Source organism: Carlito syrichta, unplaced genomic scaffold (genome assembly GCF_000164805.1).
Source record: "Carlito syrichta isolate Samal-C Ts95f unplaced genomic scaffold, Tarsius_syrichta-2.0.1 Scaffold306534, whole genome shotgun sequence".
In the NCBI taxonomy this organism is placed as follows: Eukaryota; Metazoa; Chordata; class Mammalia; order Primates; family Tarsiidae; genus Carlito; species Carlito syrichta.
The window spans coordinates 694,632-712,131 of record NW_007250630.1 but is presented as its reverse complement, the minus strand read 5'-3'; the positions used below and the strand labels follow the sequence as shown (position 1 = coordinate 712,131).

Here is a 17,500-nt window from a genome sequence, read left to right as displayed (position 1 = left end):
CGACGGTCTTGCTTGTGTTTTCATCCCTAATTGGGTTTAGTTCTGTAAGCCGTATCACTTCCCTTTAGAAGTCCATAGCATACAAACTCTATATAAATTGAATAAAGCTGAACAATATATGAATTTGACTAAGGTTTTATAGCTAATTTACAGTTGCCTACAATCGTAATGCATGATTGAACTAATGACAATTCTATAACAAAAACACTGATAACATTTGTTTTTTAACATTTCCTTTAGAATATAATCATGGGAATTGGAGAGTGAGTAAAGGTTTAGACCTGTGTCTCTTTTCTTCCACTTTTTTGACTTTGAGATTTAAAAAAAAAATTTGTTCTGATTAAGAACTGAAAAGGTTGCTTTTCTCTGACTGCAGTTTTCTAAAGTGGAAGTTAATGTTCTAAAATGTGTGTACACATTGCAATTGTGTGTAGAGCTCAAAAACGTAAAAGCAAAATATATTGAATTTCAACATACTTGTTATCCTGCATTCCAGTTGACTGTAGAGAATCTCTAGTCATGTCTATCTGTTTTTGATGCCTCTACAGAATAACTGCCCAGCATCCTCTGCCCAACCAATCAGAATGTAGGAAAATCTACAGATATGACGGAATCTACTGTGAATCTACCTACCAGAAGTATGTTGAAATCTTTGTGAGTCTTCCTTCTGGCTCGTGCATCAGTGCATCAGTGCTTGTGGTTGCCAGCTATTCAAAAATATCCTTGTTTTGAAACCTTATTTTTATCTAATTTAACGGGGGATAAAAAAAAAACCAAACCGAACAAAAACAACCAAAACAATTTGCCTCTGAAATCAAGGCAGAAAAAAAATGTTTATTTTTTGAAATTGTGGTCTAAAAGTTTTTTTAATGACTGTATTAAAGCTCTTAGGTAAGCTTCTTTATATTGCAATAAACAAGTACTTATATGCAAGAAAATCTCGGCAAAATACATTGCACAGGTGCTACGCATCTTAGGGATTTGAAAGGTGTGTTATGTATAAATTAGCTGTCACTTTTTTTCAATCCTGTAATGGAATGATGAGTTGTAATTTGCATAATCCTTTAAGAAGTCAAATTATACTGTCATGTAGCAGACTTAACATGCTAGCTAAGATTTCAGAGCTTTGCAGCTAATTACTATGTACCTTACAGGACAGTTAAATTGAAGTTGAGTCCTCTGTCTTTGCTGCCATTTGCTTTGCCCATTACTTAACAGAATCTGCACTTTGGGTAACAAGGTGTTGTTACTATCACTGAAATAAATACTCTGCTCTGGGGAGAAAAAGGTATTTTAATATATTATAGTTTGACTTGTATTGCTTTTGCTGAGAAGAATTTTTTTTTCAAACAGTAATCTAATTGGAGTCTTCCAAAAAAGAAAAAAAAAATAGAAATTTATGCTTCCCAGAAAAGTTACAGAATATTGATTGAAGCAACATTAGTCTTTAGTTAAATTTCCCTATAGAAAATGTAAAGTAACTTAAACATAATTCTACTGAAATCATTAGTCTTTCTGAATATATTTTGCAAATATACTTTGGTGTGCTTTTGTCTTTACTGTTCTTTTGCAGTAGTGTCATTGCAAAAAACACCTTTTTTTCCTTAAAAAATACTTTCTGAATACAAGCTGGTGAGTTCTGCTTTCATTTACTCCTTCAACTGGTAGTAGAGTATTTTCTTTCCTAGTTTCCATTTTAAAAATGAACATGAAATTCTGGTGGCTGGAAGGCTGCTCTCTAAAATGGACACAAAATGGATATTGAATGGAGCTGGGATTATTCTCTGCCTGGCATGGTTTAGTTGACTGTATCTTTACTATGTATGTATATTCACCTCTGGCTTTATTTCTTGTTAGTCTGCTGCATAGATGATGTTATTCTGTTCATCAGAATTGGTGTAATTATAATGTGGAGTTGTTTATGATTATTTAAAAAAAATCTTTGTTGTTTGTGAATTCTTTCTTGTGACTCTTAGTGACCAGATTTCTGTAATTTGTTAAGGATTTTGTAGCTTTTTGTGATTCATGGATACTTCGAAGAAGCCTTTTGTTGTAGAAGAAAGGGGTCCTTTAAGGACCATATTAACGCAGCAGCATTTGATTCTTGACCACGTAAGTGGCGATCAACAGTCAACTGTTATTCATTTTTAATTAAGCCAGTTTCCTGTGTCTGAAATTACTATCTACTTAGAGGATGAGGTTTGTCAATTTAAAATCAGGAGCCTGGGTGGGACCACCAGGAATTTGGCCCATAGTAAGTCTTCTTTTCTAACTGTAAGAATCATCTCAAGGGCTTGTTTTTGAGAGAATCGGTGTTATTTGTAGTCAAGGTAGACACAGTAGGCAGCCCAGCTGTGACTGCCAGGGAAAGTCACTAGGGGGATATTCATAACAAGGAAATATTGGCAAATAAATGATGAAGAAGGGGAGGAAATCCCCAAGATGTTAAATTGGAGCACTGTCACTGAGATGATTAATGGTGTTGTGTATTTTAGTGAAGATGCTTATCTGAATTGTCTTGAAACTATAGTGTACATTTAATAGCACCTACAAAAAAAGCATGTGGTACACAAACACTGAAAAGGCTGTGGATTCTGATTTTATTTTCCTGAGTGAGTATTTTCTCCTACTAAGTCTTTGACGTCTGGTTTTTAGAAAGCTGGTGTTCATGTGCATTATACAGAGAGTATGTTTATTCTGTATAATATAATTTTAATCAGTGTTTGAATATTGAAATGTTTTGTGAAAAACATGGGCTTCTTTTTAACATTCTAGAGGGGTGATTATGATCAAGAATAGTGAGATGGTAATCCCTCAGATCCAGTCTTCCTAGACAAATTGTCAGGGTCCCAGGGCCACAGTGGGTAAAGGACTAAACTTTTCTCAATGGTAGGGTTAGAACCATTTAAAAAAAACTTCCATGTCAACTTCTGGTGAAGGGGTGGCCGTTTTGGAAGATCCTCTAGCTTTCGGTGCCAAGCCGAACATATCCTGATCCTGAGGCATGAATTAACACTTGCCTGGAGGGAGCATTTATCAGTCACAGCAGATGCATCTTTGGGCAGGTTACTTAACCTCTTTGGGCCTCAAAAATTACTGCTAGATGGAGGAATAGATACAGTCAAATGACATATGATCCTATCTTCAATGAGCTTATAGTCTATTACAGCAGCGTTTTTCAAACTCTGGGTTGCTACTCAAATAGTGGGATATGAGTCCATTTTAGTAGATCAAGATCAGAATTTTAAAAATGAAAGGGAAGATAATTGAACATTTTAGTGGGAAATTATAGTGGAAAACGGCGGGGGAGGGGGTGGAATTGGCAGTAGTGGGAAACTGCCAGGGGACGGGAGGTGGGGACACACCTCATCAACAAGGCTACCTGCATCATGAACATTTGCATACCTAATCCTGAGTTGTACCCCACATCACAAAATAAAAAAATTTTTAAAAAGAAAACTTTAATGCACTGCATTTAGTAACAGTGTGTCTTGTTTTGTAAGGTTTCCATTTCAGTTTCACCTGTTTGTGTATGTGTACACGCAACTGCACATATATGTGTACACTGGGTAGGTCCTGAGGTAAGATGTATTTCTACTGTGTTTCACATCCAAAAAGAACAGAAACTCCTGCACTAGAATTGAGTAGGTAATAAATGAACACAGTAATGTATAGGTATAGGTGTATGTCATTGTGTGTTCAGGGTATAGTGGATTATAAAGATATGGTCAGTTTTATGGCAAGGGTTCAAGAATGAAGAAGCTACACTGTTTGTTCTTTTGTATTCAGTGATTTGCTGGAGCTAGTGTGACTGGGTTTGTGAGAGCCCATTGTACTTACCTCTTTCTCACTTCATGATTGGTGACCCCCCTCTTTTAGTAACTTGAAATGGGGAAAGTATCTGCCCATGGAAACTGGAAAGTGCTACAATTCAGGTGTCGTCTTCCCCAACTGGTTGTTAAGCATTTATCAGTATGTCATTGCTCATATTCCTTCCAACTATAATTCTATGTTTTTATAATTATTGTGAATTATCTTATATTTAAAATCACTATTATCTGTGTTGCACTTACATTTTATTGGGAATTATTAAAATGATTAGGCCATTGTTTCAATAATGAAAATTTAAAGCAAGCAGGAATATAAAGGCTGTGATTAGTATTTCAGAAGATCTATAATTTATTAGTTCAAAATAATGGTCATAGTTACATTAATTTTTCATTTTAATGCTTATGATTCTTCCAATTTAAAACATCAAATTGCAATTGGTCACAGTAGGTTTTTTTGGGCAACAGGTAGGAATATGGTGTTTTACAAAATATTAAGTCATATTTTAAATATTTTACAAATTTTATTGTTTTATGTTAAGCACGCATCTTGCAAAGTACTAACCTTTTAGGTCCCAGACTCCTCCTTTTCAGCTGTCTTTTATAGTTTACAGTAATATATCTGTATTTTAGTGGAGTCATCTGTAAAGTAGTGGACTCGATTTGGAAATGCCAAAGTTAAATTAAAACATTTGCCAATCTTATTTTTCTATTTCTATTTTATATTTTGGGAAAGCAAGATTTATTGAGAGGACAGAGAAGCTCCCACAATGGGAGGGAGCCCAAAAGGGTTGCCCCTATTTTTCTATTTTTAAATAGAATAGTAAAAGTAGGATAGAGAGTCTGATAAAGGAGAAAAGACACCTCCCTCCATAATAACTATAACTTTGAACTTTATTTTTAAAGAAAGAAGGGAAAATATTTGAGTCAGAGGAAAGGAAACATTCCTGGACATGAGAAGGAATGGTTCATAGAAGTCACTTATCTTGAGACAGTGAGGAAAGAAAACTAGGTGGGAAAGAGTCGACTAAGTGAGGCCTTTGTAGCCTCAAAGTCTAAGCTGTAATTCAGTCATATAGTTGCAAGCTACCCTAGATGAAGAGCCAGGTGTCCTTAAAGCTGTACTGAAGAACAATCATTTTTTCCAATATTTAGAAAAGACAGAGTGAGTCTGAGAAGACTGAAACTTCAGTTGCATTTATTATGTGCCATGCCATAGTAAAAGGCACTGCAGTACCTATTTTAAACAAAGGGGTCTAATCCAGGGTTCCTAGTCTCCAAGTATAGCCAAGATTGAGAGGCCCCGATGGAGCAGGTGTTTGTAATGGACTTAAACAGTTGTCACCTAAAGCAGAAGAGGCCATTGGCAAAATTGTAAAGTTTGTCTTTGTTTAGCTATCTTCTCCATCCCAAGCCCCTCTCCCTCCTTTGTGAAACTCATTACACCGGGATACCTGGTTAATGTTTCAAACCTGGGTCTCATCGGCCTGGGACCATTATTGTCCAAAACCCTTGTTACAGATCAGGTTGTGTTAACTGAAAATGTTGCTCCTCTCAGGATCATTTGCATTTTCATGAGCAGCTCCAAGAGAATGAACTCAAGGAAAAAAAGGGAGTCTTCTACAATAATTTCAGACACCATGACACGGCTTGCAGAAATTAATCTGTGACTAGAAGGGAGAAAAGTTTCTTCCTACCCCGAAAATAACAATTCCAGAATGCGGTTGTTCTTCTACTCAGTATAGTGTTAGCACTGGTATTGCCCAAGAAACCTAGATTTGGATTCAGACTCATAAGAGGGAAGAAATTAACAAGGTCCAGGGAAGAGAAGAGGAGAGTGAATGAAGAAGGAAGGAATTGGCCAGTCTTTGTCAGAGCCCTGTTGTATCAGAGTGCTAACCACTTTCACATGTTATCCCAATTAAGGAGAACAAGACAGGTGCCTTGTCAGGGATTCTGCTGGGGGGAAGATGGTCACCTATGCTGAAGGAGAGGGCAAGGTCAAAAAAGCCTCAGCAGCAGTAATGAATTTTTTTTGCTCGTGGTTTAACCTGATTTATTACTAGTATACAATGGTCTTTCCCCCACATATGTTAGAATAATTTATGCCATTTGTGTTTGGATCAGTAAATAATAAATGATTGAGAAAATAGTTAGAAATATATTAATACAATGAACTTCATAAAGAGCCCTAATGTTAAAAATGTTAAGGAGACATTGAACTTTGCAGCAAGAACTGCTTCAAGCCTTTCAATAGCCAAATGAATTCTGACTTCCACATCATGCCTTTCAAACCTCAGCATGGTTTCTGGTGGTTTCTCCCAGTTAATTTTATCATTACACCAATGATTTTGCCTATAGATGACTTGAAGTGGCATGGCTTGGTGATGTCGATGGCATGAAAATGTATTATTTAGGGCGAATTCCCGACTAGCTTATAAATGAGTTAATTTATTAATTCATTTAACAAATGTATTTTAATAATCACCCACAGGTCAGGTGCCATTCTACACAGATTGTTCTACACTAACTGACTAATTCAGAGGTAAATAAGAAAACCTCTACTTTCTAAAAGCCTAGAGGACTCAGATACCAATAAGTAACTGGCATTCTGCATGAGAGGTCCTGCAAGAGAGATAAATGCCAACTGTGAAAGTGGTGCCATGAAGGGGTCATTTTTAATAGTCAAGGTAAGCCACCAAGATCTTCATGATAGAGGAGATATGTGAGCTTAGGGAGGGGTACCTGGGTAGTGACTTGGGCTAAAAGACACACATTTCTGGCATAGCAAATTGCAAAGGGCATGAAATAGGAGTGGAACACTGGACAAGTGTGACAGTAGGTGAGATTGAAGAGGAGAGGAGAGCAAAGGCATCATATCCGGGAGGACTGCCATCCTATGAGGGTTCCTGCAGGAATTTTCAGGACAGGAAGAGTGTGACAAGGACTGTACGTTAGAGAAGAATTATCCTGAAGGTAGTTTAGACTGGAAGCCTGCTGTGGGAGTGGCCCACAGCTTCATCTTCTCTTTGTTTCACAAAGAAGGATGTGAAATTGTGCTATTAGTGAGTTTGAAGTTATTTTTGATTGATATATGTCTTGGAGGACTCTTCCAGTGTGAAATTTGGTTCAGGATTTGTCTACACATTCATTGCTTTTCCTGGTGTAAGGTGCTCCATGTCTGCCTTTCTCCCCACAGACCACTTGTAATTCAAGATAAATAGATACCAGAGAGTAAGATTGGATAGGCACAGACAGCATGATTTAGAATGAAAGATATTAATTGGCTTCACTGCAGTGTATATTTTCATTATGAAAGAAGTGACTACCTAGATTTTTAAAAAATAATTGGTTGGTGACACACCTGCAGAATGTATGCGACCTCTAGAAAGTTGAGAACAGAAAGTAAAGGTCAAGGTGAGAGAAATTGAGTTACAATGAACCTTTTGAAGGCAAGTTGTTGAACTGCAATGTTCAAAATCGCTAACAGGTGGTTTCAGAGAGGCAGAGATACTAATGTGCTGTGCCCAGACTTTAAAAAAACTTTGTTTATTTACTTTAAAAGCAGCTAACGTTTTTTTCAGTATTTTATTTTATTTATTTATTTTTTTAATCAATATTTTTTATTATGATGTTGTGGGTTACAGTTAAGGGTTAGGTATACAACTACGTTTCATTCAGGCACCCTGTTGATAAGAGGTGTTTCCCCGTCCCCAGACAGATATTTGCTACTGTTAATCCCATCTCCCTCTCCTCCCCATAGTTTCCCAGTACCGTCAGTCATTTTCTTATAGTATTACATTGGATGTTCAAGGTCCATTATATGAGTGAGAACAACCATGCTGCCCATCAAAAGAGGACTGAATTTAAAAAATGTGGTACATATACATGATGGAATACTACACAGCCATAAAAAAGAACAAAATCATGAATTTCACAGCAACCTGGATGGAACTAGGGTCTATAATCACAAAAGCAGCTAACTTATACATAAACTGTGCTTTTAGTAAATTCTCTTCAGCTTGAGAACAACTTCTGTGCATTGAGTTCATAAATGTGTCTTTAGTGAATCTTTGGACTTAGTTTATGCATTAGAATGGAAGAATATGTTTTATTTTTTGACTATAAGTAACCTATCTTTAATTTCCACAAGTCCTTGCAGTAGTGTTTAATCATAGCTAGAGGTGGTTAAGCCTCCTGGAAGAGGATCTAGCTTTGATTCTTTCCCCACAATTGTCTATTATATAGGGGACATGACTAAGTTACTTAACTCTTTAAGCTTCTATTTGCTTATCTCTAAAATAGGGGTAAAATAATAACCATCTCATAAGTTGGGTTGTTTTGAGGATAAATGTGAAGATTAAGATGATAATAGTAACTGGTATTACTGATCTTTTACTAGATGTTGATGTCAGGTAGTGGGCTAGTTGCTTAATATACATTTAAGAAAATCCTTACAATAAACTGATGCATTAGGTATGATCATTACCATCATTTACATATAAGATAACAGAGACTTACAGCACTGAGTAAACTCTCTCAAGGTTAAGAAGGTTGGAAGTGGTGGAATTTGGATTAGCATCACCAAATTATGCTCCACTAGCCAAATTTACTCTCTAGTTCCCCTATACATTTTTTTTTGTAAATAAAGTATTATTGGAACATGGCCATACCCATTCATTTGTGTGTTGTCCTCTCCTGCTACAAGGGCATAGCTGAGTGGTGGTGACAAACATGGCCCACAGAGTCTCAAGTATTTACAATCTGATCATTTTTAGAAAAAGTTTGCTGACTTCTGCATTAGATTTCAGGCTGTCTTACTTAAAAGTCAAAAGTATAAACCCTCAGAACACTTCTTATATTACTTGGCATATAGTAAATATTCAAAAATGAGGACTACTTTGTTACTGATCTAACTTACGCTACACCTCTTGACCTCATAGAGCTCTTATCTGCAAAATGGAAATAATAAACTTTCAACCTCCAACAAGATATGCCATTCCAACTATGGAGATGTTGAACTTAAAGTTCTAGAAGGAGGACACTGAATTCTGTGTTATACTTGCTACTTATAACTATGCTTTCTGTAGTATAAATGAGAGAAGTTCCATTTTCATAGCAAAGTACAATATTCCATTAAAGAAGATCATTGTGGGTGACTCAAGCCTGTAATCCCAGCACCTTGGGAGGCTGAAGTGAGAGGATTCCCTGAACCCAGGGGTTTGAGACCAGCCTGGGCAATATGGTGAGACCTCGTCTCTACAATAAATGAAAAAATCAGCCAGGTGTGGTAGTACACACCTGTAGTTCTGCCTACTTGGAAGGCTGAGGCAGAAGGATCACTTGAGCCCAGTAGGTTAACACTGGGTTGGCTGTGAGCATGCCACTGGACTGCTGTTAAACTAAATTAATTTTATATACCAGAAAATGTTATAATTTTAGGAAATTGAAGAAAATATAACATTCCTTAAGAAAAATATACAACACTGTGAAAATACCTTTAGTAAAAAGTATTATGATCTTTATTTTAAAAGCATGTGTAAGCCGTGTGTTTACAAAGGATGAACATGCATTAGGGATTATCTCTTTCAATAAGAAGATACATAATATACCTCCCTTAACAGTCCTACAGCAACAAAGGAATAGGATTTTGGTTTCAACTTTACTCATAACTATTATTTTCATGTGTAAATAATTAATATGCCTCCCCTAATCGTCCTACCAACCACAAAGGGATCAGACTTTGATTTCAACTCTATTCATAACTTTTATTTCTGTGTGTTTTTCTGTTGCTTCAAGGCATTCCCTTTCCTCTGCTCAGTAAATGACTTTGGACTTGTGTTACCTTGGAGGTCACAGAACAGGCTTTGTTGGGCCTTCAACTTGCATCGAGGGGTTATTCTTGGAATTTTCTTTTACAAGGTCTAGAGTCTGGGTTGGTGAGTGAGGAGTTCCTAGATTAGTTACCTCATGGTATTTTATCCTCTTCTCTTGTGATAGCTCTTTTTGAATAAGGATGCCATACATTTTCATTTTGGAACATTTAGACAATGAAGATAAACATAAAGAAAGAACATCACTGTCTTTATAATTGTCCCACCCATAGATAGCCGCTGTTAATCATTTGTTATCTATACTTGCAGTCTTCTATATAGTTCCATGCATTTTTATGTATATCCATGTATACAGGTATTTTCTCATGAATCCATCCACAAACGTCTTAGATGGGAAATGTCTGGGGTCAAGTGTTCTCACTTGTACACTAAGTAACCTATTTAGGAGAAGCTGGAAGATATATGATCAACTTCCACATAGAAACTGTGTTTTGCAGAGATTTGCTTTCTGATGTGGTGCTTTTTTTCCTGGCGTCGTTTGTATCTATTTTCTGGATTGTTATCATGAGGGTTGGATTTAAATTCTTTTGCTTGAATTTAAGTTCCTGTAGTAAGCACTAGTAATATACTCATTAATGATTAGATCTCCAGCAGAAAAATCCTTTCTGACCACTTTAATACTTACTTTTATCTAGACATAGTACAACATTTAAATATTGCAATAGTCTTGCAAGTTATTGGATGAAACTAGTGGTGAGAAAGGTGTGGTGGATTAAAGAAACATAACTTTTTAAAGATCAGAATATGTACATGTATGAAAAGTAACTGTTAAGCGATTAGATGGTGCTTTCTAGTTGCTTTACACATCATTCCCTCACATGCCACATCTGCTGCATCATTCTCTAGGTTGCTTAAAAAGAGAATTCTATTTACTGTTTTCAGCATTGAGATGCTAAGATCTAGCTCCTAAAGCAGAGAGAGTGCTGGGTCCTGTGAGGATTTGGTTCAATGACCAGTGTGTAATGAGAGCATTCTTGGGTGATTTTCCATTGGCAAATTTGAGACCTTGTGATTCATGTATCAGTTTGAGAATTATTTGGAATTGGTGCTTAAGCTTTATGTAATTAAATAGACTATCACTGCATCTTATTTTAAACCTAATTTCCCTTACCCTTCCTCAGCCCAGTTATAAAGGATCCCTGCCCCCCGTTTCTACTTGTTCTCATGTGTTACCACGGAGGAGAGGCCTGTCTCTTACTAACAATTCTCAGTGCTTGCATTCCAACCCACAGAAGCTTTCATAACAGCATCATTTTCCTGATGTTTGCCTGTCAGGGCGCTGACAGTGAATCATGGCCAACCATGTGTCTTGACCTTGGACACTGGGAGGCATACAGTCTTTTTGATGATTCTTCTCTTTGCCTTCTTTCTTCAACTCTACTAACAAAGCTGTGCTGGGAGTGAAATAGAGTTAGCTTAACTCCATCGGGCACAAAACTTCCTGTCCTGTGTGCCTTAGGCACCATCGAGATCTTTGGGTGAAGGATGTATTTTACGGTAATTGCAGGGGAATCTGCTCACTTCTAGAGAAGCAGCATGCTTTTCCAGGGACTGCCTAACTGTCTGATGGCTTGCAAAAAGAAAACAAGACTCAGCAGCTCTGATTCTCATCCCCTGGAGAAATTCATCAGGTGTCCTAAGTCCTGATTTTGCACCAATGAAAGCAGTGGTATTAATGTCACCACTTTTTTAAAAGAAGAGGTTTGGAGACACATCCAGTGAAGATTAAGATGGAGGTTAGGGGATAGTCCTGAGCTCTTGTAAATTCATGATCAACAAATTCATCTGATAACAAGATTGTTTACCCTGTTTTCTGAATACTGCCTGTCCAGAAATAGTAACAATTTATATGAGGCTGGTAGGAATATAGAATGCTGAGGGTTTTTTAAAATTTATCATGGTACTTGTGAAATGCCTTAGGGAAGAGAAGACTGGAAAACTGAAATTATGGGTCAACAGATTTTAAGTAGAGTGTATTTTTTACAAGAATCTGGTGGCAAGTTTGGTTCACTTGCACCACAAGCGCCTTTACTGGGTCTGTTCCAGAGAGATTTGCAGGACATAAACGTTTGCTGGGGTACAGTGACTAGGTATATGAGGCTCTGAGATACAGACAGAGGGGAGTGAATACAGCTGTATTTATTCTGCCATTGAAAGGGTACCCTCATTGAAGCCAAGGTCTTCACTGTGAGGCTGGGTTGATCCTTCTGGGATAACAGAAGCTTTAATTCGCAACAGTGAAGTTGTGTTTCAGCTTTCCCATTCCTGCTTCTGTGTTGGCTGGTTCTCCATTTGCAGTAATCAATAAGACTGAAACCCAGGAGGCAAGACAGTAACATGCTCCAAATACGGTGTTCTGTGGTGTTCAGACATTATTGTAACTGACCCAAGCAACTTTATTTGAAGTAGGGAAACGTGAATCTAATTTTGCAATCAGGAAAACAGAGGCTCAGCGAGGTTAGGCAAGTTGCTCAGTTCACACAGCTGATAAGAAACCAATCTGGTAACTATCAGAAGCTGAAACAGGCCTGTCTGGTCTTGCAGTTCATCCCTTTTTAACTGAATGACATGACAAAACAAGTACTTGTTAACTTGTTGGAGTTGATATATGGAAGCTGATGTAAGGTGGAACTCAGAAGTTGTTTGAAAATATAAAAGCGTTTGGAAAGAGGGAGGACTTGAGATAAAAAGTTGACATTCAAATACTTCTATACGATAACTGCAGATGACCAAATTGGAGGAGGATGATACTTTACCTCAGAAAAGCATCCAGTTTCTTTCTAAGATGGTCTATTGAAATTGATTTCTTCAAAAGACTAAGACCCTGAGAAACTTACAGCCATGGCTATAAAGGAGGGAGGTCTGTCATATTTAAACAATGGTCATTTAAAGAACATACGGTCGCTGTCCTTTGAGTATAAAGCTTTGTACTCTCCAGCATGGGGCAATTAGGACTCCCCTGTGACAGAGTCATTTGTCCTTAACCTGCAGTTATCATGTAGAAGTATATGAGTGTCAGCTTTTTATCTCAAGCCCTCCCTCTTTCCAGACGCTTTTATATTTTCAAACAACTTGCTGTTTCCAAGTTCCACCCTATATCAGCTTCCATACATAAACTCCAACAAGTTAACAAGTACTTGTCTTTTTTTGTTTTGTTTTGTATTTTTATTTTAGATTCAGGGAGTACACGTGTATTCGTTACATGGACATATTGTGCAGTGGTAGAGATTGGGTCTCAGGTGGCCCATTCCCCAGATAGTGAACATTGTGCCCCATAGGTAGTTTCTGAACCCTAGCCCTCCCCCCATTTCTGAGGACAGTTTCAGTTCATCCTCACAGCAACCTGATGGATTGCGTTTTGCCTCTATTTTACATGGGAACACAACAAACTAAATTCCTTATGCCATAGAGGTTAAGTGATCTGAAGAATTTCTCAGAGCTGTGGTGAGATGACTAGCCCATAAATCAAGACCTTTCTTACCTCTGGTTTAGTGCTTTCTCCAGGACAGTGCAGCCATTCCTCCAGAACAGAACTCAGCATCTACCCCAGGAGGTTCCTCTCCTCCCTTGCGTTTCTTTTGCTTTATCTTTATTTTTAAAGTCATTCAGACTCACTTTTGGAATCATCTTCCATTCTGCCTCTCCTGTCTCAAGTATCCTGTTTGTAGCATGATTTCTTTTAAAATACTTCCCTTCATTTCACATCTCTTTAATTCAAGTTATTATTTCATGTCTAAATTGTTGCCATCTCATAACTAGTGTTCATATCTTCTATCTTATTCTGTTTTATTCAGATAAATATGCGAGTCCTCCTCTATGCAAAGCACCATGCTAAGGACTGCAGAAATTTTCCTTTCTGGGCTACCTCATAAATAGCTACCAGATTAAAATACTGTTTCCAACATATTTCCTTGATCAAAATCATTGAATGCTCCTTCTCACTGCATGCTGTCTCTAATCTTAGCTTAGTGTTTAAAACCCACCAGTCTTGCTCTAGTTGGCCTTTTAGCCCCCTTTCCCCCAGAAACCTCTCAGCACAAGCTCTCTGCTTCTGTTCATGAATCATATCCATTCGGTCTTGTTAGCCACAACACACACTGATTCTTCACCTTTGCTTGCTCCTCTGTGAAGTCTTTCTAATCTAGTTTTATCCACAGTGGTTTCTCTCTTCTTTTAATTTAACACATTAATTGGTCACCTTCTATAACCAGGAACCATTGTTTGCAGATACATTAGTGAAGGAAGACAATAATCTTTGCTCTCAAAGTTAGATAACATTAGAAACAGGCAGAAAACAGCAAACATTAAAAATAAAGGAAATTAAATAGTCTATTAAGCGATAATCAGTGCTGTGGAGCAAAAATACAGAAGGTTAAGAAGGAATTAGGAGTGCTGGGGTGAACATGGGTCATGTGGTTTCAAATAGGTGAGACTCCATTAAAAAGGGTGACATTTGAGCAAAGATTCTAAGGCAGTGAGGGAGTTAGGCATTCAGATAGCCAGGGGAATATATGCCAGGTAGAATGAACAACTACTGCAAAGCTTCTGAAGCTGAAGAGTTCTCAGTGTTCAAAGCACACCAGGGAGGCTGGTGTGCTGGGGTATGAATGAGCAAGGAGGATAGTAACCGGGGACAGGTCAGCAGGGAACAGGGAACCAGCATGCAGGATGCTGGCAGGGAAGGTAAATCCTTGGGCTTTTACTCCACTTGAAATGAGGCCTTGGGAGGATTTTGAATTGAGGAGTAATGGGATCTAACTTATTTTAGAATCAGGCTGCTGCTTCAGAAGGACAAGGGTGGAAGTTGGGGACCTAGCTCAGAGGTCATCACCGTAATCAAGGTGACGCATACCAAAGATGGAGAAGTGGAGGTGAAGATAATTTGAAGGAAGAGCCAATGGAACTTCCTGGTGGATTAGATTGGGGGAGATAAAAAAGAGGGTGAAGTCAGTATTGAGCCTAAGATTAAATCCTAACTTTTCATTAACTCTGTATTTACATGTGTGGCAGCACTCAATCATATATAAGAAAATAAATACCTTTCAGGAACTTGTGAATTTAGAGATGAGGCCTGACATAAAAGTTAAATGGTAAGAGGCAGTGTGTGTGTGTGTGTGTGTGTGTGTGTGTGTGTGTGTGTAATCTTAATAAGATTACAAGTTTCATAGAGATATTTATTCAGTCCACAAACTTTTTAGAAGTTATTTGTTAATGGCCAGTGATTGTCTTAAATCTAAGTAGTGTCGAATGCAATTAGAGAACTTTAATGTAGTGGATAAGTGTGCAGGCTCTGATGGAGACTGATGTGTTCAAACCCTAGTTCCATAACTTATTTGCTGGGTGATCTTGAACAAATTACGTAAGTACTCTGTTTGCTATCCTTCTCATCTGTGAAATGATGATAATAGTATCTCCTAGGGTTCACCATGGGGATTAAATTAACTCATACATGTAAACTGCTTAGAACTATGCCTGGTGTGTACTCTTTACTTAAATAGTGCTTACTGATTCCTAAGATAGTGCTCAGGAAAAATTAGTTAAAAGAGGATTTAGCATTTCAAGTGATCCCCCACCTTTAACCACCCATGTTCAAACCCTGTCAAGATGCCTAGTTAGTATCTATGAATAAGTACCCCTTGCTTTCTAGTTGATAGTTAAAAACGACTTAGAGAATGTATTCTGATAGGTCTGATTATCTGCCTCTCTTTGAAGGTGGACATAGAAGTTGGTCAGTAACTCTTCTGGGTGCATTTGATTGACAGACTGGCAAACAGCATTTAAATCTCTAACACATAAAAAGATCAATGTTTCTTATTATTTTTTAGCTTAAAATGTTGCACATGTATTAAAATGAGAAAAATAATTTTCAGAATAGATATGACTTTCCTAGTACATAAAAGCAAGGAGATCACATCAAAGAGGGAATATTATTTTTTTCCTCAAATACAGGAAATTACTATTTTTTCCTCCATGTTTATATTTTGCTACCTAATATCTCCCCTTTTTTTTTCTTTCATGTGGTTGTTGTTTTTTTTCATACCTCTTATTATCAGCAACTTATTTGGCCTCCAAATCTAGGAAGGAGCGGTGAGTTCCTGCTGTGGAACTCATACAGACATCTTTAGTGTCAGAGGTGGTTTGAAGAGCCGCTTAATTCTGCTTTCATTGTGCCCGGTACTTCAGTGAGGCACTCAGGTTCTGTTTGAGTTCAGTATTCCTGATCTTGTTCTGTACATCCTAGATGGTAGTACAGACAGTGGCTGTCAATGAGTAACAGGTAAATATTGAACAGGGAAGCCCTTTTGATTAACTTTGTGGATCATTATTTGAAAGTAGCGTATAGTCGGAACAGCTCCATCACTCATGATCATAGCACATGGCATGGGGGTCAGAGCATCAAGCTGCCAGTTGGAAAGCTGAGGTTACATTCTATGTTCCATATGTAGGCCTGTATTCATGCAGTACTGGACTAGTTACAACTATCCAATGAGCAAAATGTTGACTATTTAGCACAGTATGAATGCAAAATATTTAAGGCGCAACAAATGCTCAAAAGGTACTTTGTGTGATGTTTATATAAATATATTAAAGCATGTTTACAGTGACTTTTTGAATTATATAGTTGCATGGGTGCTTTTTATCCAAGTTCAGAAATATTTTTCTAGAAAGGAATTAGGCGATTATGGCAAGCTAAGAGTTAATTTTTGGTTGTACTAGTATGTGCTGAAAAGAAGTAATTTCAGCCTCTATCCATTTGCCTAGGTTTGATCTAAACCACCCATTGGGCACAATTTACCCCATGACATATTTACCCAGAAGGTTTGTCCACAGTTGATTTGCTGTTAAGTGCTTCATTGAACCTCATGATAAATTAATGGTTTATCATCATTAGGAACAATATTATTATCATGATTAATATTTTTGAGCAGCCATCAAATAATATACATCACATTTGATAAAAAGACTTAGGTGGCATTGAATAGAAAAGGATGAGTTTCTGTCCTCAAGAAATACTTCTAGATCAACACCTATGTGGTCATTAAAAGATCCAGATAAACTATAATTAGGCTGTTTGTGTATTTTCAGGAGTTACTCAGTTTAGTGGTCAAATAGGCAATTCCAAAATGTTTTTTATAAGCTAAACATTTTAGTAAATTTTTTAGTTGAGACTTTTAATTGACTCTAGGAATAATGTATAGATAACTATGTGCAATAATTGAGATCATTAAAGCAATCAATAATAGCGAAACATATCTACCTCCTTCTTACCCATATTCTAGAACAATGGATAAACGGCAGACATTTTATGACACTTTAAATGTATAATTGCAACATTTACTGTTTAGCATTTATGAGCCACAAAAGTGACAAAAATCTGCATACAGCATTTTGGAGTGTTAATTTTATGTATCACTTAAGTGTTAAATTTATACAACCTAGTCAAAATGGTAATATATAATAAAAAATAATAATTTTTGAAAATTATTTGAATAAAAAACATAGTTATGCTAATTAGAGCTGTGAAGTACATGTTTCCATCACATTTCTGAAGAAGACATTCTGTGTTGTAGCTCTAAAAATGTTTCAATTTTTAAAAATGAACAATGGAAAATATTAGTGTTCTTGCTCTTTAATTTTAATATTCTGGTCTAATTGATGGGAACCCTTCCCCTCAAAAAGAAAAGGATTTAAAATTTAATTTTTTTTTTTGAGTTGAAGTCTCACTTTGTCGCCCACACTAGAGTGCAGTGGCCACTCCTGGCCACCGCAGCCTTGACC

The 17,500-nt window shown here is 37.1% G+C and overlaps 1 protein-coding gene across 1 annotated transcript in view; it reads left to right on the top strand.

Annotated features, from left to right (window-relative positions):
- Positions 1 to 249: 249 nt before the first annotated feature.
- The window catches only part of NPAS3 (neuronal PAS domain protein 3), a gene marked incomplete at its 3' end in the record, with an annotated part of 691,615 nt that continues 674,364 nt past the window's right edge, over positions 250 to 17,500 (top strand). The window contains exons 1-2 of the mRNA XM_021715010.1: positions 250 to 263; positions 549 to 638. Of these exons, the coding sequence (XP_021570685.1) occupies positions 250 to 263; positions 549 to 638 (104 nt within the window). The remainder of the gene's footprint in view (positions 264 to 548; positions 639 to 17,500) is intronic.